We start from the raw sequence: 24,235 nt of genomic DNA on the forward strand, positions 1-24,235 counted from the left end.
TCAAAAAAAAAAAAAAAAAAAGAATGGCTAAAAATTTTGAAAGAGTGACTGTACCAAGTATGGGTAAGGATGTACAGAAACAAGCTCTCATAGTGTTGGTGGTAAAATGGTACAACCACTTTGGAAAATAGTTTGGCTTTTTTTTTTTTAAGTTAAACATATATTTACCATATTACCCAGCTATTCTACTTGTCAGTATTTACCTAAGAGACAGGAAAATATACATCTTCAGGAAGATTTGTACACAAATTTTCATAGCAACATTACTTATAGCCAAAAGCTGGAAATGACCCAAATGTCCCTCAACAGGTGAATGATGAACTGTACATCCATACAATGGAATACTACCTAGTAATAAAATGGTAAGTTGTTGATACATGCTGCAACATAGATGAACTTCAGAATAACTATCTTGAGTGAAAGAAGCCAGACAAAACTTAGTACATAGGACATGATTCCGTTTATATAAAATTCCAGAAAAGGCAAACTAATCTATAGTGGCAGAAATTAGATTGGTGGTTGCCTATGCATGGAGTGATGGATTATAAGGGGTCATGAGGAAATTTGGAGAAGTGATAGAAATAACCTAGAATGTGGTGATGGTGTTTTGGGTGTGTAGATATGTCAGAACTCATCAAATTAGATACTTTAAATATATGCAGATTATTGTATATATTTATGCCTTGGTGAAGTTGAAAAAAAATTAAGAAATTAGAACTAGTCTTTGCTAGTTTTAGAACTAATTTAGAAATTAGAACTAGTCTTTGTAGAACTAGTCTTTGTTTATTAAACTTGAAATTTTTTAAGTTAGGCCAGGTGTGGTGGCTCACACCTGTAACCCCAGCACTTTGGGAGGCTGAAGCAGGCAGATCACAAGGTCAGGAGTTTGAGACCAGCCTGCCAACGTGGTGAAACCCCGTCTCCACTAAAAATACAAAAATTAGCTGGACGTGGTGGCATGCCTCTGTAGTCCCAGCTACTAGGGAGGCTGAGAATCACCTGGGAGACAGAGGTTGCAGTGAGCCAAGATCATGCCACCACACTCCAGCCTGGGCGACAGAACAAGAGTCTGTCTCAAAAAAAAAAAAAAAAAAAAAATTAGGTTAGTCTTACATGTTTATTCTCCCATACAAACTGTTAAGTCAGCTGGTCTAGTCACCAAAACAATTCTGCCATTACTTTTAATTGACTAGTGTTCTTCGTAGATTGAGGGAGAGTGGCTGTCTTTATAATATTGAGTAGCTCAAAGTATTGTGTTATGTTCATTGCTATTATTATTTATTTATTTATTTATTTTTTGAGACAGTGTCTTGCTCTGTCGCCGAAGCTGGAGTGCAGTGGCACAATTTCGGCTCACTGCAACCTCCACCTCCTGACTTCAAGTGATTCTCCTGCCTCAGCCTCCTGAGTAACTAGAATTACAGGCACCTGCCATCATGCCTGGCTAATTTTTATATTTTTGTAGAGACAGGGTTTCATCATGTTGTCCAGGCTGATCTTAAACTCCTGACCTCGGGTGATCCATCTGCCTTGGCCTCCCAAAGTGCTGGGATTACAGACGTGAGCCACCGCGCCTGGCCAGTCATTGCTATTTTAAGTGAGATCTTTCATCATGTTTATTTTTTAGTTGTCGGTTGTTTACGTATAGAGAACCTGGCTGCCTTATTGAAATTTCTCATTGTTTGGCCAGGTATGGTGGCTCACACTTGTAATCCCAGCACTTTGGGAGGCCGAGGCAGGTGGATCACTTGAGGTCAGGTGTTTGAGACCAGCCTGGCCAAGATGGCAAAACCCTGTCTCTACTAAAAATACAAAACAAAATTAGCCAGGCATGGTGGTGGTTGCCTGTAATCCCAGCTACTTGGGAGGCTGAGGCAGAGAACTGCTTGAACCAGGGAGGCAGCGGTTGTAGTGAGCCAAGATCGCACCACTGCACTCCAGCCTGGGCGACAGACCAAGACTCCATCTCAAATCAAAAAAAAGAAATTTCTCATTGTTTAAGTTGCTTTTCAATTAAACCCCTGTTGTTTTCAAGTATACTCAGTACACTGCTGAAACAGCCAACAAAGGGAAGATAGTGAGCTTCAGAGCTCTGATCGTAGCAACACAGAATTTGCCTTTTCTTTTCTTTTCTTTTTTTTTTTTTTTTTTTTGAGACGCAGTCTCGCTCTGTCCCCCTGGCTGGAGTGCAGTGGCATGATCTCGGCTTACTGCAAGCTCCGCCTCCTGGGTTCCTGCCATTCTCCTGCCTCAGCCTCCCAAGTAGCTGGGACTACAGGCGCCCGCCACCGCGCCTGGCTAATTTTTTGTATTTTTAGTAGAGACGGGATTTCACCGTGGTCTCAATCTCCTGACCTTGTGATCCGCCCGCCTCGGCCTCCCAAAGTGCTGGGATTACAGGCGTGAGCCACCGCGCCTGGCTGAACTTGCCTTTTCATTTCCATTTTTATACATCCTATTACTTTCTCTTATCTAGTTGCATCAGCTGTACTTTTTCTTTTTTTAGTGTGAAGGTATGGCTCTCTTGCTGCACATACACCCAAGATTAAAACCTTTTTTCTTTTTTTTTTTTTTTTTCAAGACAAGGTTTTCTCTGTTACCCAGGCTGGAATGCAGTGCCGTGATCACAGCTCTCTGCAGCCTCAACCTCCCAGGCTCAAATGATCCTCGCCCCTCAGCCTCCTGAGTAGCTGGGACTACAGGCATGCACCACCACCCACCCTTGGCTAATTTTTAATTTTTTTTGAAGAGACGGGTCCTCACTATTTTGCCTAGACTGTTAAAGTCTTTTACTTTTTAAAAATATTTTTTAGAAATTTCCCAAGAAGAAGGTGCTACTATACAGTGGATATCATCTGTAGAAGCAAAGATTGAAGACAAAAAAGTTCAGAGAGAAAGAAAACTCACTTCCGGAAAGTTGGAGCATCTCAGAAAGGAAAAGGTAGAAAAATGTTTTGGGGCCAAAAGTATATGTATTTTCTGACCTAGTGACTTATTCACTGGACCTGGGTTATTCTGTTGTTGACATGAATATAGTTTTGTGAAGACAGATGGTTAATTACATTCATTTAGATTTTACTTTAATGAAAACTTAAAGCAAAGTAGGCGTTTGTGCTGTGGGTGAACATTTTAAAGTTTAAATTACAGATACATATATAAAATTCTTGACCTCAAGTTTCAAGATTGATAGTATGTTTAGAATTACATTTTTAAAATTTTGTAACCCGTTTCAATAAATAAAATTGACTCCCTTTCTTCTCTATGTTGAGCTCACCGGTTTAGAAGGATTTCCTCTGACACAGATTAGAGGGTTAGAATTCTTAAAGAAGGTATTTTATGACTTGGGATTAAGAGGAGTAGGATATGGAAGAAACAACAAATACACCCTTTTTGTGTCTGCTGTACACCTGCCATATTCCTGATGGAGAGGTGGGTTCAGCTCACTTCAGGGATTAGTATGGCAATGCTTCAGTAACCCAGAAACCAGAATTTGGCTGTCTCTGGTCCAGAGAATGGGGAAACAAACCAAATCAACACGACTAGACTCTACTTTTTGGCATTCAGTTTTAATAAGCAGAGTTTTAGGGTAAATCATCAAAAGGCATTGATACTTGTATGCTAACCACCATATTAAAATAGTAGATGGATTCAGTGCCTGACTTCTGAGAAGTTTAAGGTTAGAAGTTATGACTGTGATAATAACACATTAATAAGAAGAAAGCATAGACATTTTATGGAGGTTTTCTATGAAAGGGCATGAAATGTACCTAATATCTGTGATGTTTTGGTTGTTGGATTTAACCGAAAGGTTTCATATGCTGCTAAAGGTTATCCCAGAAACTGTTAATGTTGCTTTAAAATATCTGAGAATGTATTTATTTGGCCATATCCATGGGGGCCTCTTTACTTAACTTTTCAGATAAACTTCTTGCGGAATAAACACAAAATTCACGTCCAAGGAACCGATCTTCCTGACCCAATTGTTACATTTCAGCAACTTGACCAGGAATATAAAATCAATTCTCGACTACTTCAGAACATTTTAGATGCAGGTTTCCAAATGCCTACGCCAATCCAAATGCAAGCCATCCCAGTTATGCTGCATGTGAGTATGAAGATCTAGAATGCCTGTAACATTCCTTCCTCTGTGTGTTTGCTCATTCTCTTCCCTCTCTTCTTGAAATTATTCTTTCCACCTTATCTCCCCTGTTAAAATCCTTCACTTCCTTTTAAGTTCATCAAATGCCTGTGCCTCCGTAAAAGTTGCCTTGATCACTCCATCTAGATGTGATCTTCTTCCTTTTCCAGTACCATTTCCTCCACACTGCAGTTCTCCTTGGTATTTGGTGTGTTCTTTTCCTTACAACATTTATTTTACATTTTACACTACTTTGTATTCACACCAATCATATTTTTTTCATTTTACTAGTGTGTAATCCCTTGGAGAATGGGGATTATGTTTCATTCATTCATTGTTTATTAGTTTATAATGCCCAGGAACTACTCCAGAAATACAAATGCTTTCTGAAGTTCTTGTACATAGCCTGACTTATTTTTCCCAATACTTTTTATAATTAAAGTACACTTTACATACAATAAAATGCATAGATTTTTAAGTGCCTTGTTTAGTGAGTTTCAGCAATGCGTATCCTGTGTAACCACTATTCCAGTGAAGATGGAGAACATATGTATTACCCCAGACAATTTTCTCGTGCCCTTTCCAGTCAGTCCTCACCCTGCCCCTGCTCAGAGGCAATTTCTATTCTGATTTCTACTACTGTATATTCCTTTTGCCTCTATTCTAGAGTTTTATATGAGTGGAATCACACATTAATCTTTTATTTCTGGTTTCTTTCACTTTGTGTAATGCTTTGAGATTCGTCTATATTACATATAGCAATAGTTTGTTACTGGGTAGTATCATGTTGTATGAATATACCACAAATTTGTTATCCAATCACTTGTTGATAGAGGTATGGATTAACTTAGGTTTTCGGACATTAAGTTTTTCTGAGGTTTGTTTCTGTAGCAATGAGAGTTGGGTTTTTTCCCCATGTAACCAAGATGCCTTGAGTTCTGGTTTCCAAAGGATATAAGATACCTTTTCATCTATGCTAGTCCTTTTCATTTTCTTTGAGAGCTGAAATGAGAATACATTCATACATTTAAATGATGCTGTTGACTCATAGTAAATGTGCTTTTAATTTTTGTTTAAGATTGTCTCTGTCATGGCTTTAGCTTAAAGCTTTAAAAATCACAGTGGGGGCCGGGCGCGGTGGCTCACGCCTGTAATCCTAGCACTTTGGGAGGCCAAGGCAGGCGGATCACAAGGTCAGGAGATTGAGACCATCCTGGCTAACACGGTGAAATCCCGTCTCTACTAAAAATACAAAAAATTAGCCGGGCGTGGTGGCGGGCGCCTGTAGTCCCAGCTACTCGAGAGACTGAGGCAAGAGAATGACGTGAACCCAGGAGACAGAGCTTGCAGTGAGCCGAGATTGTGTCACTGCATTCCAGCCTGGGCGACACAGCAAGACTGCGTCTCAAAAATAAACAAACAAACAAATAAAGATACATGCCTGGCCAGGCGTGGTGGCTCACGCCTGTAATCCCAGCACTTTGGGAGGCCAAGGTGGGCAGATCATGAGGTCAGGAGTTCAAGACCAGCCTGGCCAATATGGTGAAACCCTGTCTCTACTAAAAATACAAAAACTAGCTGGGTGCGGTGACTTGTGCCTGTAATCCCAGCTACTTGGGAGGCCGAGACAGAAGAATTGCTTGAACCCGGGAGGCGGAGGTTGCAGTGGGCCGAGATCACGCCACTGCACTCCAGCCTGGGTGTCAGAGTGAGACTCTGTGTCAAAAAAAAAAATCACAGTGAGGTTTTGAAAATTGTCTCCTATAAATTACTCTGTGCCTCAGGTCATTGCCATTTTTTATTTCTTCAGCCATTCTGTTTTTAATAAAACCTTCCCTGTGCTTAATAAAACCTTCCCTAGTGATTGAGCAGTACAGATACCAGGACAAAAAGTTGGTTTTATAATTTTATTTTGACAATAGTTAAGTGGAAAAGAAAAATTGAAATAATGGATATAACTTAGGTTATGAATTATCTTTGAGTTTTAGTTATCTGTATTCTTTACACCCATTCAAAGGGAATTCAAGGGCAATGCTCAGAAACTTTGTTGGGGCGATGGTGGCATGGATGGATGATGTTGGGAAAGCAGATACGACTTGAATGAATGGATTCATTACGTAAAATTTTATTTGTTTTTTTCTAGGGCTGGTAACATTATTTGACCAGGCTCTGAAAAATTTATGTACTTTCTTTGTAGTATTTAATAATATCCTATTTTTTAGGGTCGGGAACTTCTGGCTTCTGCTCCAACTGGATCTGGAAAAACATTAGCTTTTAGCATTCCTATTTTAATGCAGCTGAAACAACCTGCAAATAAAGGCTTCAGAGCCCTGATTATATCACCAACACGAGAACTTGCCAGCCAGGTATGACTTGTAGCTGTTGAAGAGAATGTGATTGGTGTTTACTTCAGTGATCTTTCTTATTTGAAGGTAATCAAAAGATCTTAAAAAAGCAAGGCCTGTGTCTTCTGTCATGGTCAAGTATCCTCTACACAGCAGAGTGCTCTGGATCTTACACCATGTGGGCAAATCTTTTAAGTCTTTCTATAAGTTTCTAAAACGCAATGATTTTAATATTTACACTTCTTTGGTAAATGCTTTAAGGTCTTTGAAGTTGAAAGGCTAATGAAATACAGTCCTTCTTGGACATTTGTTTTTCTTACCTAAAAAAAAATGAATAGTCATCTTAGTTTTGGTTTTTATTTATTTATTTGTTTGGTTTTAGCCGCAGATTCTTACTCTGTTACCCAGGCTGGCATGCAGTGATGTGATCATGGCTTACTGCAACCTCAAACTCCTGGCCTCAAGAGATCTCCCGCTTTAGCCTCTTGAGTAACTGGGACTACAGGCACATGCCACTGCGCGTGGTTAATTTTTTTCTTTTTGTAGAAACAAGGTCTCCCTATGTTACCCAGGCTGCTCTTGAACTCCTGGGTTCAAGTGATCCTCCCACCTTGGCCTACCAAATTACAGGGCTTACAGGCATGAGTCATTATGCCTGACTCATCTCAGTTTTTTTTTTTTGAGAAAGGAAAAGTATATAGTGATCTGTTCCACCCTCCCAATGTGCTTAATATAAAACACATACCAAGTATGAGATGGTCTTGTAATAGTACTGTGTGTGTATGTGTATATATATGTGTGTGTGTGTGTGTGTGTACATATATATATATATATATATATATATTTTTTAAGACAGTCATACTCTGTGGACCAGGCTGGAGTGCAGTGGTGCCGTCTCAGCTCACTGCAACCTCTGCCTTCCAGGTTCAAGTGATTCTCTTGCCTCAGCCTCCCAAGTAGCTGGGATTACAGGCATGCACCATCACGCCTGGCTAATTGTTTTTGTGTTTTTAGTAGAGATGGGGTTTTGCCACGTTGGCCAGGCTGGTCTTGAACTCCTGGCCTCAACTGATCTGCCCACCTTGGCCTCCCAAAGTGCTGGGATTACAGGTGTGAACCCCTGCACCCAGCCAATAGTACTGTATTCTGAAAACAATACGTAATAGATTAGTTTTTTTTTTTTTTTTTTGAGACGGAGTCTCGCTCTGTTGCCAGGCTGGAGTGCAGTGGCGCGATCTCGGCTCACTGCAAGCTCCGCCTCCTGGGTTCACGCTATTCTCCTGCCTCAGCCTCCCGAGTAGCTGGGACTACAGGCACCCGCCACCACACCCGGCTAATTTTTTTGTCTTTTTTTAGTAGAGATGGGGTTTCACCGTGTTAGCCAGGATGGTCTCGATCTCCTGACCTCGTGATCCGCCCGCCTCAGCCTCCCAAAGTGCTGGGATTACAGGCGTGAGCCACCACGCCCGGCTGATTAGTTTTATCTCTGGGAACTAGTCTATTCCACCTGAAGAAATTATTGAATCTTTTTAGGCATTGAAGTTTCAAAATGCTGAGATTTCAGGTTCATCTACAGATAGTTATGAGTTTAATTTCAGATATTCATGGGTTAGTAATAGATTTATTTTATTAATCATGTAAAAGAGAGTATACATCTTGTCCAAGTATGTTAGCAGCTAATGTTTTTATCTTTTTTTTTTTTTTTAGATTCACAGAGAGTTAATAAAAATTTCTGAGGGAACAGGATTCAGGATACGTATGATCCACAAAGCAGCAGTGGCAGCCAAGAAATTTGGACCTAAATCATCTAAAAAGTTTGGTAAGGAATTCATACATGGGGTGTAGAACATGTAAGGAATCTGGAAATTGTAAATGTCCTAATTGCTATGTAAGTATTGTTAAAGTATAGTCATGTATGTATAAAACTTGAATTTTAGAAGAACTAAAGAGATTCCCTTCTCACTCTACTGAGAACTTATATATAACATATATACCAGTAATTCTCAACTAGAGGCAATCTCGCTCCCCACCTTTTACCACAGGGACATTTGGCAATAATCTGGAGACATTTTTAGTCGTCACAACTGGGGAGAAGTGCTACTAGCCTGTAGTTACTGGCCTATAGCCAAGGATGCTATTAAACATTCTGCAATGCACAAGACAGTCCCCTGCAACGAAGAGTTAGCTGGCCCAAAATGGTAACAGTGCTGAGGCTGAAAAATTCTGATTTATACCATTGATTTTTAATCTGCCATTGAAATATTCTGGCAGACAAGAATGGCACACATAGCTGGGTGCAGTGCCTCACACCTGTAATCCCAGCTACAGGTATGGAGAAAGCTGAGGTGGGAGGATTGCTTGAGGCCAGGAGTTTGGGACCAGCCTTGGCAACATAGCGAGACTCAATCTCTAAAAGAAATTAAAAAAAAAAAAAAAAAAAAAAAAAAAAAACAGGCATGGTGGTGCATGCCTGTAGTCCTAGCTACTTGGAAGTCTGAGGTGGGAAGATCACTTGAGCCCAGGAGTTCAAGGCTGCCATGAGCTGTGATTGCACTGCTGTACTCCAGCCTGAGCAACAGAGTGAGACTCCATCTTTAAAAAAACAGAAAGAATGGCTTACATCCCCACCCTTATATCAGCCAGAGAATCTGCTTTCATCTACTTTTCTTTCTTTTTGTTTTTTGACATTGTCCACTTGGAGATAAGCTTTCATCTGTTGTTGTTGTTGGTTTTTGTTTTGTTTTTTTTTTTTTTTTAAATCTTGGGCCTCTGCATAAAATTCCATGTTAAAAAAATGATTTTCCTGGGGGAAAAAAAGGTTTGAAAATTAAATTGTTCCTGCCTCTAGAAATGGAGAAGAGGCTGGGTGTTGTGGCTCATGCCTGTAATCCCGGCATTTTGGGAGGCTGAGGCAGGGAGATTGCTTGAGCCCTGGAATTCGAGACCAGCCTGGACAACATAGGGAGACCTTGTTTCTACAAAAATAAAAGTAAAAAAAAAAAAATTACCATCTCTACTAAAAATACAAAAAATTAGCCGGGCGTGGTGGCAGGCGCCTGTGGTCCCGGCTACTCGGGAGGCTGAGGCAGGAGAATGGCATGAACCCAGGAGGCAGAGCTTGCAGTGAGCCGAGATCGCGCCACTGCACTCCAGCCTGGGTGACAGAACTAGACTCCATCTCAAAAAATAAAATAAAAATTAGTCAGGTGCAGTGGCATGTGCCTGTGGTACCAGCTACTCAGAATGCTGATGCCAGAGGATCTCTTGAGCCCAGGAGTTTGAGGTTGCATGCAGTGAGCTATGATCACACCATTGTACTCCATCCAGCCTGGGTGACAGAGCAAGACCCTGTCTCAAAAAAAAAAAAAAAAAAAGAAAAAGAGAAAGCTGCTCAGATATAATAAAAGGAAAGTAGGGATATAATAGTTTTGTGTTGTTGGCTATGACTACTTCCCACTTCAGGTTATTAACTGAAGTTGAGGGGTTTTAATTCCTAGTTCAAGAGAGATAAATCCTGTTTTTTGCAATTTCTACCATTTGTTTTTCCTATAGATATTCTTGTGACTACTCCAAATCGACTAATCTATTTATTAAAGCAAGATCCCCCAGGAATCGACCTAACAAGGTATAGATGATATTTTCATGTCTTTCATATGTATTTTTCATTCAATTGATTACATTTTGTCCTCCATTGCTTGTATTTTTTCCCTTTGGAGCTTGCTGTTTGCTACCTTCCATCAGTGTTGGCACTGAGAATAATGGTTTTTTTTTTTTTTAAAAAAAACTCATATAAAAGAAAACTATCTGGTCTGGAAGAAAGTTACACATTTTGATAAGCATTTAGTACAGAATTCCCCTAGACCTTTTTGCATCTTTCAGCAATGGTGATGGAGTTAGTGAAGTTGATGAAAAGCTCTGTTGTCATTAATGGAACCTTGTATCTTTGAGGCTATTGGAATAGGTACATTGAGCTATGTTTATCTAGCTTTTACCTTTTTCCTGCTGTGTTAGTCCATTTTCATGCTGGTCTAAACAGCTACTTGAGACTGGGTAATTTATAAAGAACGGAAGGTTTAATTGACCCACAAGTCAGGGCATGACTGGGGAGGCCTTAGGAAACTTACAGTCATGGCAGAAGAGGAAGCAAGGCACATCTTACATGGTGGCAGATGGGGGAGAGAGAGAGAGAGAGTGCCCCCATGATCCAATCATCTCCCACCAGGTCCCTCCCTCAACACATGGGGATTACAATTCGAGATGAGATATGGGTGGGGATACACAGTCAAACCATATCACCTGCTTATTTTTCTTTTCTTTTTTTTTTCTGGTATGATAAAGTGGATCTGAGAAGCAGCATCATAGTTTGACTTTCTCATGTGTCCACTGCCCCTATGGTTTAGTGAAGTGTCTTGGATCTTTCAGTTCAATATCCACAAGTTATTTTGTTATTTCTTAGTGTTGAGTGGCTTGTAGTAGACGAATCAGATAAACTGTTTGAAGATGGCAAAACTGGGTTCAGAGACCAGCTGGCTTCCATTTTCCTGGCCTGCACATCCCACAAGGTCCGAAGAGCTATGTTCAGTGCAACTTTTGCATATGATGTTGAACAGTGGTGCAAACTCAACCTGGACAATGTCGTCAGTGTGTCCATTGGAGCAAGGTATTTAATTGTTTTTCAACATTATCCCATTGATTTTCGTTTTTTTTAAATACAAGTCTTTTTTTTTTTAAGACTGAAGGAAATAGGTTTCTTGGCCTGAGACTAGCAAGGGAGAGAGTTTTACTGATTGAAAAGTGTTCTTTTAAGCCAAGATTGTTCAAGGATGTTCTGTTTTAGAATAATCTAAAAGAAGGTTTTTATATCATGTTAACATTCCTATCATGCTTTTAGGTGTTTTTTTCCATCCACAGAGTATAACATGAGCTCTGTGGCCACCCAGAAGATTTAGTTTCTTTGATGACTTAAATAAGTGGACCACAGAGGAAGAATCTGATATTACTGAGCCACTTGATTTATACTTCCTTTTAAAAAATATTTTGGGGAGCATTTTATGGTAAATAAATGCTCAGTGATAGAAAAAAGTTTAAAGAAATTATGATATTGCTACCTGATGCATTATTATGTAACCCCTGAAATGATGTAGGAAGACTGTAGCTATATGAAAAAGTGTTTGTAATACCGTATTAAGTGAAAAAGTAGCCAATGGAACTGTAAAAAATACCCTATTTTAAACCTAAAATTCCTGTGTGTAAGAAGAAAGCAAGGTTGGGTCTGGTGCCTCACACCTGTAATCCCAGCACTTTGGGAGGCAGAGGCAGGTGGATCACCTGAGGTCAGGAGTTCAAGACCAGCCTGACCAAAATGGTGAAACCCTGTCTCTTCCCAAAATACAAAAATTGGCATGTGTCTGTAGTTCCAGCTACTTGGGAGGCTGAGGCAGGAGAATTGCTTGAACTTGGGAGGTGGAGGTTGCAGTGGGCCAAGATCGCACCCACTGCACTCCAGCCTGAGTGACAAAGTGAGACTTCAGCTTAAAAAAAGGGAAAGCAGAATGAGTTCACATAAACATAATTTAAAGGCTGACAGTAGAATGGGACAAATATTTATGATACAACATAGTACATTGTAACATCTCACAGAGTATTAATAAAGTCTTAATATATCTCACCCCCAACTGTTGGTCTGTAAATAAATCTTTGCTAATCATTATGAAAAATGTTTAACCATGTGTGATAACAACCTTAAAAATGTTTTTATTATTTTACTCAATAATTTTACAGTTAGAAATTTTTTATAATTAAATAATCAAATACATGAAAATTTATGACTAAAACGTAAGTTTTAATGGTTGGCATTTCAAGATAGTTTTAAAATTAGAAGAAAGCATTTAAAAATAACAATTTTGTCTTCAAGTTAAAGTATAAAAAATTAAGTACTTATTAGTACTGACAGTGGAAAAATTGATTTTGTTGGAGTTGTGTGTAAATTTTTTCATTTATTTAGAGTTCAGGGGGAAAAAGCAAAAATTGACTCTTACAAACTACAAGGTATATTTTCTTCTTAGGAATTCTGCAGTAGAAACTGTAGAACAAGAGCTTCTCTTTGTTGGATCTGAGACTGGAAAACTTCTGGCCATGAGAGAACTTGTTAAAAAGGTATATTTGGATTACCTTTTTGAATTTTGGTAAAGTTTGCCAAGTCTTGTATTTCTGGTGGGAGGCTATTACAGTGGTAGCCTTGTGTCATCATCATCTTGTCTTGTATTCAGTAATCCACTGGTAAATTGATAAGAAAGTACGTTGTGCCAACTATATGATCATTCTGCATCGTATTTAGTAATCTAGCAGTAAACTGTTAAGAAGCATATTGTCCCAACTCTTATCCCAACGGACAGAAGCTTGCCTCTCAGAATATGGTAAGTTGTCTTTCTGCAGCTCAGATTAGGCTAGGAAACGATCTACCTGATGCCCTGAGAATCTCATTTTTCCACATTTGCCTGCTCCATCCCTCTGCTGGTTTCTTATAGAAGAATTGGGGTGTTGTAGGACACTGAGTGGGGTTTTCTCCTATCGGTAAGTACTGAGTAGAAGGCATAGTTGAAAGTTAATTACTGAGGTGTCAGCGCTGGACAATACAAGAAATCTCCTAAGTTCTGCCCCTGGAATTTAGTCTTATTTAGAGGGATAAAATAAATACACTTGTGTAAGATAGTCTCTGATAAACTGTCATAAAGGGCTAAAGAGTACTTTTTTAAGCATCCATATCATCATAATGGGACCATCAGGGTGAGCTGAATTGGTTGAGCCTTATAGAAGAAATGCTACTAAACTGATCCTTGAAGGATTTTCAAGATAAAAGGTGGAGGGGAAGAGCAAGGATGGCTGGGGGAGCAGCTTGAGTAAAACCTTAAGAGATGGAAGCGAACGCCATGTGTTGAAGACTAATGAAGCAGTTACTAGTCTAAGGCAAACAGTTTATGGTATGGAATTAAAGAAAACCAGGTTGGACAAGAAAGTTGGGGACAGGATATTTTTGAAGAACGTGACTACATAATTTGTTTTTGTTTTTGTTTTTGTTTTTGAGACAGAGTCTCGTTCTTTCACCCAGGTTGGAGTGCAGTGGTGTCATCTTGGCTCACTGCAAGCTCCGCCTCCTGGGTTCACACCATTCTCCCTCAGCTTCCCGAGTACTTGGGACTACAGGTGCCCGCCACCACGCCCAGCTAATTGTGACTACATAATTTTTAAGGAAAATTAGTTAAACAGTAATATGTAAGGTGAATTATAATGGGAAAGATGGAAAGTAAGGAAACCAGTCAGGCTTTTAAACTGGGCTAGGCAGAGATGAGGAAGAAATAAGGGCAGCAGCCTTAGTGGTGGGACATTAAGTATAGTTGGAGGATGAAAGGGAAAAGTTTGCAAGTACCTGGTGACTGTAGAAATGGTTTGCTTTAGTGGTTAAGAGCATGGACTCTGGAGCCAGGCTATTTGGGTAGAGGTTCTAGCGCCACCATTGCAGCTTTGCACAGCTTAACCTCTCTTCCACATTTTCCTTGTCCGTAAAATGGGATCATAATATCAACCTCATAGAGCTGTTTTACTATTAATTTGTTAGTACAAGCATAGCACTTATTATATAATAGTGGTTGGCACATAGTAAATGCTAAATGTATTTTACTAATATTCTTAAGAGAATCATTTGGTACTAGGAAATTTAAGGTTTTCCAGGATATTCACTTGGAAATTATACACCAGAGATTTTTAGCCACGTATGACCTTTGGGAGGTCTGCAGACCCTCTAAAATTATATGTAAGATTTTTGTGCAAATGAGTGGTTACTTGTTGGAAAGTTTCTTAGCTTTCATAAGATTCCAAAAGAGGTGTTTAAACCATCATAAAAAGGCTAAGAAACTCGGCCAGGTGCGGTGGCGCACGCCTGTAATTCCAGCACTTTGGGAGGCTGAAGTGGGTAGATCATCAGGTCAGGAGTTTGAGACCAGCCTGACCAACATGGTGAAATCCCATCTCTACTAAAAATACAAAAAAATTAGCCAGGCGTGGTAGCGCACGCCTGTAATCCCAGCTACTCAGGAGGCCGAGACAGGAGAATCACTTGAACCTAGGAGGCAGAGGTTGCAGTGAGCTGAGATTGCGCCACTGTATTCCAGCCTGGGCAACAGAGCCAGAGTCCGTCTCAAAAAAAAAAAAAGGAAAAAAAAAGGCTAAAAAACTCTAATATGAACAGTTAAAAAGATAGGAAGCTGGTTTGAGAGAGAGTAAGGGTTTGATAGTGTAAATGTAAAAATAATTTGCTTAGATACACAGATATCAGATGTAGTTAAAATAATTTTGCGTAGAGCTAGTAGTAGAGATTCAGCTCAGTAAAATAAAGATTATATTGAAAGAACAGAACCAAGAACTAAGCTTGGGGAGAGCACCAGAATTAGGATAATAATGAGTTAATGAGGGATGAAATACCACCTGTGAGGTATAGTGTATACCACTGGGGTGATGGGTACACTAAAAGCCCAGATTTCACCAGTATGCAATATATCTGTGTAACACAATTGCATTTGTACCCCTAAATCCGTAAGAATAAAAAATTTCACCCCAAAAAACCAAATGAATTAAAAAGATAGTTATTTCATTTTAAGCAGAATTAAAAAAAAGGTTCTGAGGCACAGAAGTCAAGAGATGATTATTTCAAAGTTTGGGCATCTGTTATTGTAGAGGGGTGTAGGGGGATTGATTAGACAAGATTATTGGAACTAGCAAGATGGAGAATATAGTTCAAGTTGAGTGGAAATAACCAATTGGAGAGAATGGTGAGGAAGATGGAGGCAGAGTTAGACCACTAGCCCAAGAAATTTGGCCAAGAAAGTACATTAAATTGAATTGGGTTCTTAGAAGCTACAATCATATTACGAAATACTGACCAATTGTATTCTTGATTGAGTTATGTGTGCCAATTTTTGCCTTTTAGGGTTTCAATCCACCTGTTCTTGTTTTTGTTCAGTCCATTGAAAGGGCTAAAGAACTTTTTCATGAGCTCATATATGAAGGTATTAATGTGGATGTTATTCATGCAGAGAGAACACAACAACAGGTAAAGTCAAATGTATACTTTGAAACTCAGAAGAACTACTTGATTTTAAATTATTGACATTAAATTTATGAAGTACCTGTTTTCATTCTAAAGTAATTTAATATATATTCTGTTAACTAGAGAGATAACACAGTCCACAGTTTCAGAGCAGGAAGAATCTGGGTTCTGATTTGTACGGCCTTGCTAGCAAGAGGGATTGATTTTAAAGGTGTGAACTTGGTGATCAACTATGACTTTCCAACCAGCTCAGTGGAATATATCCACAGGATAGGTGAGTTGTCTTTTTTTCCTTCCCCTCTGTCACCCACTGATCTGTCTTAGCACCCCTGCTATTCCTGGCACACATGCTCATTTCTTAGTGCTATGAAAATCCAGTGACTTTTGTAAATGAATTTTGAGAGCCTCTGTCCACCCAAAATGTGTTTTTTAATGGTCTAATTTTTCTTAGGTCGAACTGGAAGAGCAGGGAATAAGGGAAAAGCAATTACATTTTTCACTGAAGATGATAAACCATTATTAAGAAGGTAAATTAGAAAAAATAACAGTGTTATTGGCAGAATTGCTTCATTATTCTTATATGTATATTCAATTAAGAGATAATTACAGAATGGCTATGTCCCAAATTCTACTGATAATGGTGTTAGTTAACCATATTTTAGCCATGGGAAAGGAAAAATCATCAAAGGGCCTTGTTTTTGCCCTTCCATTATTAGAATTTGGAAATGCATATTCAAAGTGGAATAATGTTCATTGTAAGTTTCAGATTCACAGGACTCTTTCAGTGAATCTTGACGTTAGATTTTAAGGTAGAAGATGAGTTTCCTGCATTTTGACTATCTACGGTAATCTTTGGTTGATGGTGATTGATAACACTTCACATTTCTAGGTAATGAAATCTAGTTTTGGCCAAAGGGGGTTTGTACTTAGATCTATTTATTGGTTTTGGTAAATATTTTGATTGTGCTTTCTGAGCTTTGGCTCTGCCACCTGTCAGCCTTTGCATCGCATTGAGCAGATTGAAATGTGCACATGTAGAGGAGTATATTCCAACAACCTAGATCCACCATAGGCCTCAGCAACTCCAAGCATGTGAATCTCATGACCCAAATGTTAGTGTAATTATGCACCTCAGTTTTCCATCTGTGAAATGAGGATAGTGACAATATTTACAACACAGACTTATTGTGAAGAGTGAAGAAATTACTATACACAAAAAACTTGGCAACAGTGCCAGCCCCATAGTAGGCACTTCCACTTAATGAATGTAAGCTTGACTCTGGCTTCAGTCAGTGCTTCCTCCAAGATTGATTGAGTTTACCAGCTTTATAGGATTTGATAAATGTTGAAATAAGTGTTATCTCTAGTTATTCATCAGTGCATTAATTTCAGCCCAGTGGATAGTTCTCTCTGTAATCCAATGTGCTTACATCAGGTAATAATTGATAATATATCAGAACACTTTGTGGATTACTTTGTGTAGTTTTAGTTCCCTCTAACGTTGTGCAGAGGGTTTACATTCATAAACATCAGTTTAGCAAGATACAAGTTTATGTTTATGGGTTTCTTTTTCAGCGTTGCCAATGTTATACAGCAGGCCGGGTGTCCTGTACCAGAATACATAAAAGGTTTTCAGAAACTACTAAGGTACAATCTTGAATTTACCTGGATCTTAGACTCTCTGTCTCTTTGTATATACACTCTGTTTTTTTTTTTTTTTTTTTTTTTCCCCTTGCTCTGTTGCCCAGGCTGGAATGCAGTGGCATGATCACAGCTCACTGTAGCCTTGATCTCCTAGGCTCAAGTGATCCTCCTGCCTCAGTCCCCTGAGTAGCTGGGACTACAGGCATGCATCACCATGCCTGGCTAATTTTTTAGATTTTTGGGGAGTAGAAATGGGGTCTTGCTATGTTAACCAGGCTAATCTTGAACTCCTGATCTCAAGTGATCCTATCTTACATCTTTGCATCCCAAAGTGCTAGGATTACAGGCATGAGTCACTGTGCCCAGCCCAAAACTGCTTATGAATATTATATGTTATTTCCTTGCCAGTTTTTTATCCTTTATTTTTTATTATTTTAAATTTTTTTCCTTGAGATGAAGTCTCAGCTCATTGCAACCTCTGCCTCCCAGATTTAAGCAGTTCTCCTGCCTCAGCCTCTCAAGTGGCTAGAATTACAGGTGTGTGCCACCACGCCCAGCTAGTCTTTGTATTTTTAGTAGAGACGGAGTTTCATCATGTTGGCCAGGTTGGTCTCAAACTCCTGACCTCAAGTGATCTGCCTGCCTCGGCCTCCTAAAGTGCTGGGATTATAGGCATGAGCTACTGTACCCAGCCTTATCCTTGAAATTTTAAGTATTCAGATTCTTTTAAAAGTATTCAGTGTAAGTAAAATATGCTAAGAATTATTTTAGTTCATAAAACCGGTAAAAAACTTGATTGATCAAAATCAAACTCTGATGCTTGTTAACATAGGATATAAAGTTGGCACAGGACATATTTTTATCACAGTCAGTAGCTTTTTAAAAGGTGGATTGAATTTATCATCCCTTGGAGTTAGCTCTCTAAATGCTATTAGGTGACCTCATTTATTAAAGTAGTTAACAGCCTCACCTTAAACCAGTAAATGGTTTTAAAAAATGAATTTTGTGGCCAGATGCAGTAGCCCACGCCTGTAATCCCAGCACTTTGGGAGGCCGAGGTGGGCGGATCACCTGAGGTCGGGAGTTTGAGACCAGCCTGACCAACATGGAGAAACCCCATTTCTACTTAAAATACAAAAAAAATTTAGCTGGGCATGGTGGTGCATGCCTGTAATCCCAGCTACTCAAGAGGCTGAGGCAGGAGAATCGCCTGAACCCAGGAGGCAGAGGTTGCAGTGAGCCGAGATTCCACCATTGCACTCCAGCCTGGGCAACAAGAGCAAAACTCCGTCTCAAAGAAAAAAAAAAATGAATTTTGTGATCAAGGATCAAAACTAATTCTAGCTTTAACTCTTCTAATTGAAGTTGGACTTAATTTGTTTCCTCTTTTACTTTGTAACTTATAGCAAACAAAAGAAAAAGATGATTAAGAAACCATTGGAAAGGGAGAGCATTAGTACAACTCCAAAATGTTTCTTAGAAAAAGCTAAGGATAAACGGTAAGTATGTGGTAAGAAAAATGGCTGTTTGACACCGTCATAAAGTTATAGTAGGCATTATTTTTCCTTAGGGTAAATTTTTAGAAGTAGAATTGATACTACAGTCTGTTATAAAATGTGATAAAAATAATATATTTTAGGTTGCCTATAATTGGGGAATTTGTTTGTTTGTTGGTTGGTTTTTTTGGGATGGAGTCTCGCACTGTTAGCCCAGGCTGGAGTGCAGTGGCGTGATCTCGGCTCACTGCAACCTCTGCCTCCCGGGTTCAAGGTATTCTACTGCCTCATCCTCCCAAATAGCTGGGATTACAGGCTCCCGCCCACCACACCCAGCTAATTTTTTTGTATTTTTATTAGACACAGGGTTTCACCATGTTAATCAGGCTGACCTCAGGTGATCCACCCGCCTCAGCCTTCCAGAGTGCTGGGATTACAGGCGTGAGCCACCGTGCCTGGCCAGGAATTTATTTTAATATTGGAATTTTTCTGTGTCAATATGTTGATGATCTGCTTTTTTTCCATCTTGGAAAATATTATTTCAATTCCTTATAAATTAGAATTGTACTGCCCACCTTCTCTACACAACCCACATTAGGACATGCTATTAAGGCCAGTAGTTAGGACCATTGACTTACATGAATCTAGTCTTCTTTGAAGCTCCTTCATATTCTGGGCAGGATTTCAATATGATCTCAGGCTTATGCAGATGCACATTGTAACAGCTGTAAAAAGTATTACTTAGGTAAATTTGTGCTAGCTTAGCTGAGTTTTATGAGGATATTAAAGCATAGTTTTTTAGCATACATATAGACTACCTTATTTTGCCCAATAATACTAGGAAGCTTTATATTTTGAAAAGGATAGGTCAAGATATTCTGAACAGTTATACTCTTTCCACTATTTAAGGAAAATGGCACTCTTCACATTGTACCAGAACCAGGTTTTTTTTTTCTTTTTTTTTTTTGAGATGAAGTCTTGCTCTGTCGCCCAGGCTGGAGTGCAGTGGCTAGATCTCAGCTCACTGCAAGCTCTGCCTCCCAGGTTTACGCCATTCTCCTGCCTCAGCCTCCCGAGTAGCTGGGACTACAGGCGCCCGCCACCTCGCCTGGCTAGTTTTTTGTATTTTTTAGTAGAGACGGGATTTCACCGTGTTAGCCAGGATGGTCTCGATCTCCTGACCTCATGATCTGCCCGTCTCGGCCTTCCAAAGTGCTGAGATTACAGGCTTGAGCCACCGCGCCCGGCCCAGAACCAGGTTATTATATACTCTAATAGAATTGTTCAAGTCTATAATTTGTTGTTGTTTTTTTTCCCCTGAGAGTGCTATCAGTGGCCTAGGATATTACCATTGTGAAATATGCTAATGCTTATATCCAGTTACCTCACATCTGTTCTATATAAGTCATTAGGAAAAAACTGTTTCCATAACCAGTAGGCATTTACCAAGTTGTCCTGCAAGGTACTTGGTGGTGGTAGGATATACAAATGAATATAAAATGAGACTCCTTTCCTGAAGCTGGGGAAAGAAGATCCGTGTACATGACAGAAAATTAGAGACTGGTTTTTAAATAAAATAGGAGTTTAGGGAAGAGAAAGATGATTGTGAATTGGTGTGGTTACAGAAGTTTCAACAAAGTAGAACTGTCTTTAAGGATAGGTAAAATTTAGGCATGGAGAAGGGAACAAGATGAACAGAGGCATGAAAATTAGAATGTACTTTGTAATAAGTGAACAAGAGTTTACATGTTGGTATTGACTATGAGGAATAAAGGTCAGTTCAAATATACAATGTATATAGTGTCCCAAAATTTTATCGTACTTTTAAGTTTTAATAACTTGGGAAGGAAAAGTGCTACAAACTGAAAAAAGTATATTTGAATGATCAATCCTTTTAATTCCATTTGTACTTAATTCAGTTTTGGGAATGCTTCACATTCACTTTTTGTTTTTTGAGATGGAGTCTTGCTGTCGCCCAGGCTGCCGCCCTGTTGCCCAGGCTGTCCAGTCGCCCAGGCTGGAGTGCAGTGGCGCAATCTCGCTCACTGCAACCTCCACCTCCCAGGTTCAAGTGATTCTCGTGCCGCAGCCTCCTAGGTAGCTGGGATTACAGGCGCCTGCCACCACACCCGGCTAATTTTTGTATTTTTACTAGAGACAGGGTTTCACCATGTTGGCCAGGCTGGTCTCGAACTTTGGCCTCATGTGATCTTCCACCTCAGCCTTCCAAAGTGCTGGGATTGCAAGTGTGAGCCACTGCACCTGGCCAACATTTTTAAATTTTAATTTTCTGTCGCAACACTTTCTGGGTGACACGTAGACCAGTGGATTGGTAGCAAACCTTGTTATGCTTGGTCACTTTGGTCACCTAATCTCTCTTAATAGACCTGTTGGTGGGAGAGGAGTGGGTCACATCAGAACTGTTATGCATGCATTACTCTTTGGATGGTCTTAAAGCCAAGATAACAAATGCAGTCCTTTCAGGCACTGAGCAGCAACTGATGAAAGTTTTTACAAAGGTCAAAAATCAACTAGAATATAAGATGGTGACTATGTTGAATTTTAATAAGATACATCAGTATTTTAAATAATTATACTTTAAATGCTGATTTGTTTTTGTTTTTGTTTTGAGATGGAATCTCTGTCGCTAGGCTGGAGTGCAGTGGCGCGATCTCTCCTCACTGCAACCTCCGCCTCCCGGGCTTAAGCGGTTCTCCTGCCTCAGCCTCCTGAGTAGGTGGGATTACAGGCACGCACCACCATGCCCAGCTAATTTTTGTATTTTTAGTAAAGACAGGATTTCACCATGTTGGCCAGGATGGTCTTGATCTCCTGGCCTTGTGATCTGCCTGCCTCCGCCTCCCAAAATGCTGGGGTTACAGGCGTGAGCCACCGTGCCCAGTCTAAATGCTGATTTTTGTAAGTTTATAGCATTTATACTTCTGGGGTTTTTTGTTTGTTTTTTGATACAGGGTCTCACTCTGTCACCCAGACTGGAGTGCAGTGGCACAATCAGGACTCACTGCATCCTCAACCTTCTGGGCTCAAGCAGTCCTCCCACCTCAACCCCCCGAGAAGCTGGGACCACAGGCTTGTGCCACCGTGCCTGGCTAATTTTCTTTTTTTTTTTTTTTTTTTAGTAGAGATGGGGTTTCGCCATGTTGCCCAGGCTGGTCTCAGACTCCTGGACTCAAGCCATCTGCCTGCCTCTGCCTCCCAACATGGTGGGATTACAGGCATGAGCCACTGCACCTACCTTCCTCTGAGGTTATTAAAACTTAATTTGTACTAAGACTTCGAAGACACTTGATATAAATCTTGTCTCCATTTTCTTCGTGTGTAAAGGCCATACTACTTAACATAGCGTACAAGCAAGGCCCGTCATGATCCCACTCTGGCTTCCCTCCGCGCTGTCGGTGTTTTCTTCATGATCCCACCGATGCCGATAGGCTCAGCTCATACCTCTGTGCTCATAGCTCTTAAGGGCATGTCTTCAGCCCCAACTTCCCCATTGAGCTACAGACCTGAATCCTTGTTGCTTAGTGGACCTCACTTCAGGCACCACAAACTTGGCCCCACGCAGTGAGTGGGGGAGGAACTGGATTTGGAGCCAGAAGAACTGGTTCTAATATCTACTTCCCTGTGTAGAGTTGGGATTTGGGATTATATGAGTTAATACACGCCAAAGAACTTTGTATTACTGTAATAATAGTTTGCAAACATTGATTATTTTCTCAAAACTTTTTTCCTTTGTCTGTTACCACTTAGTTAATGACATTCAACCTTCACTAGGCTATAGGATCAGAATGATAGGATTCATGTCTAACATGGATTACCAGTGAGTGATGACTGGCAAGTTACTCAACCACTCTGTGCCTCATTCTCCTCATCTGTAAACGGAGGATAATACTAGAATACTCCTAATAAGCTGTTAGGAAAATTACCTGAGTTAATACATGTAAAGCACTTAATAACAGTTTCTAGCACTTAGTAAGCACTGAATCAATGTGAACTCATTAGGTCAGGATCTGAATCTATCTGTCATAGCATGTAGTAATGTAGTTTACTGTGATGGTTTTGCCTCACTTAGGTGATTGTGATTTTCTAAAGGGCAGAGACCATGTCTAATGCATCTTTGTGTTCCTGGTGCCTCATTATTTGATACACAGTAGGTTTCAATAAATGTTTATTAAACTGGTGGTAGGGTTATGGAAAGCAAATATATCTAGAATTTTTTATTCCATTTTCCCTACTTTGCTCTTTACAGGAAAAAGGTCACCGGTCAGAACAGCAAGAAGAAAGTAGCTCTTGAAGACAAAAGTTAAAAACAGACTTTAAAAATACCATCCCAGAAATGTAATTTTATGATCCCAGCATGAATGGTGTTTTCATGGAATACTTGAAGTCTTACAGTCACCTGTACCAAACATTTGAAATCAACTACAAGTACATGGGACTGGTGAAAAATGATCCTAAGCTATCAAGTCAATTTCAATTTGTAGGTGCCTTTTTTTTTTTTTTTTTCTTTAGAGATGGGATCTTGCCATGTTGCCCAGGCTGCTCTTGAACTCCTGACCTCATGCAATCCTCCTGCCTCAGCCTCCCAAGTAGCTGAGATTACAGGCACAAGCCGCTGCACCCAGCTCTGTAGGTGACTTTTAAATGATTATACAACAGAAATAACATTCATTGACATTGGTTTGAATCCAGAGAGATACTTCTTATAGAAGAACAAATGTTTATGCTAAAAATAACACCAAAATGTGGTAAACTCTTAAGGACTTTTCCCTTTGAGTGTGAAGGAAGGTGTGATGAATGCTGTGGAGAGGCATCTGGAACAGAAATTCAAAATAAAGCCTTGACATTAAATACCCCTTCCACTGCTCACTTTGTGGATGGTAGCATGGACTGTCTACCAAGAAGAAACCTGCTGCCCTCTTAATTTTAATATTTCCTAATTAGTTGATGGCCTTTTGTGTTGTGAACCACAACAAAGAGAGGCCTCTTTTGTGGCTGGTTATTCAAGTTCCCTGGGATTTTAAATTCTTTGGTCTATTAAGTATCCTTGTATTGGATACTTAATACCTTAGCCCTGTCATGATGTTGCACAAGATCATGATCGGCTTCTCTCTTTCTTCATTTTCCGTCATTTAACCATGTTCTTTCCTGTCTCTTTCCATTTAAGATTATTTTATTTGAATACTGATAAACATTTTATCCTGATAAGGAACAATGTTCCTGTTACTTGATATACCTCTGTCTTCATTCTCTTACAGCTTATCTTTCCTTAGGTTGATGGCGCCTCATTTAGTAAGTAGATCTCTGCCTGAGCTAAAGGATTATGATCATATCGTGTTGGAGACTATTAACTATTAGATTTTTCTCAGATACGAGTTTTGTACAATGGAATGAAAAATTGACTTCATACACGTAAGACTGTTGCCTAAGAATGACTTGAATATTATTGGTACTACCACAGAACTATAATATACATTACCTTTTCTCCGCA

The 24,235-nt window shown here is 39.7% G+C and overlaps 1 protein-coding gene across 1 annotated transcript in view; it reads left to right on the forward strand.

Moving 5' to 3' along the window:
• DDX52 (DExD-box helicase 52) overlaps positions 1-24,235 on the forward strand; it is a 31,965-nt gene extending 7,730 nt beyond the window's left edge. Inside the window, exons 3-15 of the mRNA XM_023204731.2 lie at positions 2,814-2,941; positions 3,920-4,105; positions 6,361-6,504; positions 8,191-8,302; positions 10,036-10,108; positions 10,940-11,143; positions 12,549-12,639; positions 15,467-15,589; positions 15,710-15,860; positions 16,038-16,113; positions 17,162-17,233; positions 18,637-18,729; positions 22,994-24,235. Coding sequence (XP_023060499.1) covers positions 2,814-2,941; positions 3,920-4,105; positions 6,361-6,504; positions 8,191-8,302; positions 10,036-10,108; positions 10,940-11,143; positions 12,549-12,639; positions 15,467-15,589; positions 15,710-15,860; positions 16,038-16,113; positions 17,162-17,233; positions 18,637-18,729; positions 22,994-23,051 — 1,511 coding nt within the window. The 3' untranslated portion in view covers positions 23,052-24,235. The remainder of the gene's footprint in view (positions 1-2,813; positions 2,942-3,919; positions 4,106-6,360; positions 6,505-8,190; positions 8,303-10,035; positions 10,109-10,939; positions 11,144-12,548; positions 12,640-15,466; positions 15,590-15,709; positions 15,861-16,037; positions 16,114-17,161; positions 17,234-18,636; positions 18,730-22,993) is intronic.

The sequence above is a fragment of the Piliocolobus tephrosceles genome, chromosome 16 (assembly GCF_002776525.5).
Source record: "Piliocolobus tephrosceles isolate RC106 chromosome 16, ASM277652v3, whole genome shotgun sequence".
Taxonomy (NCBI): Eukaryota; Metazoa; Chordata; class Mammalia; order Primates; family Cercopithecidae; genus Piliocolobus; species Piliocolobus tephrosceles.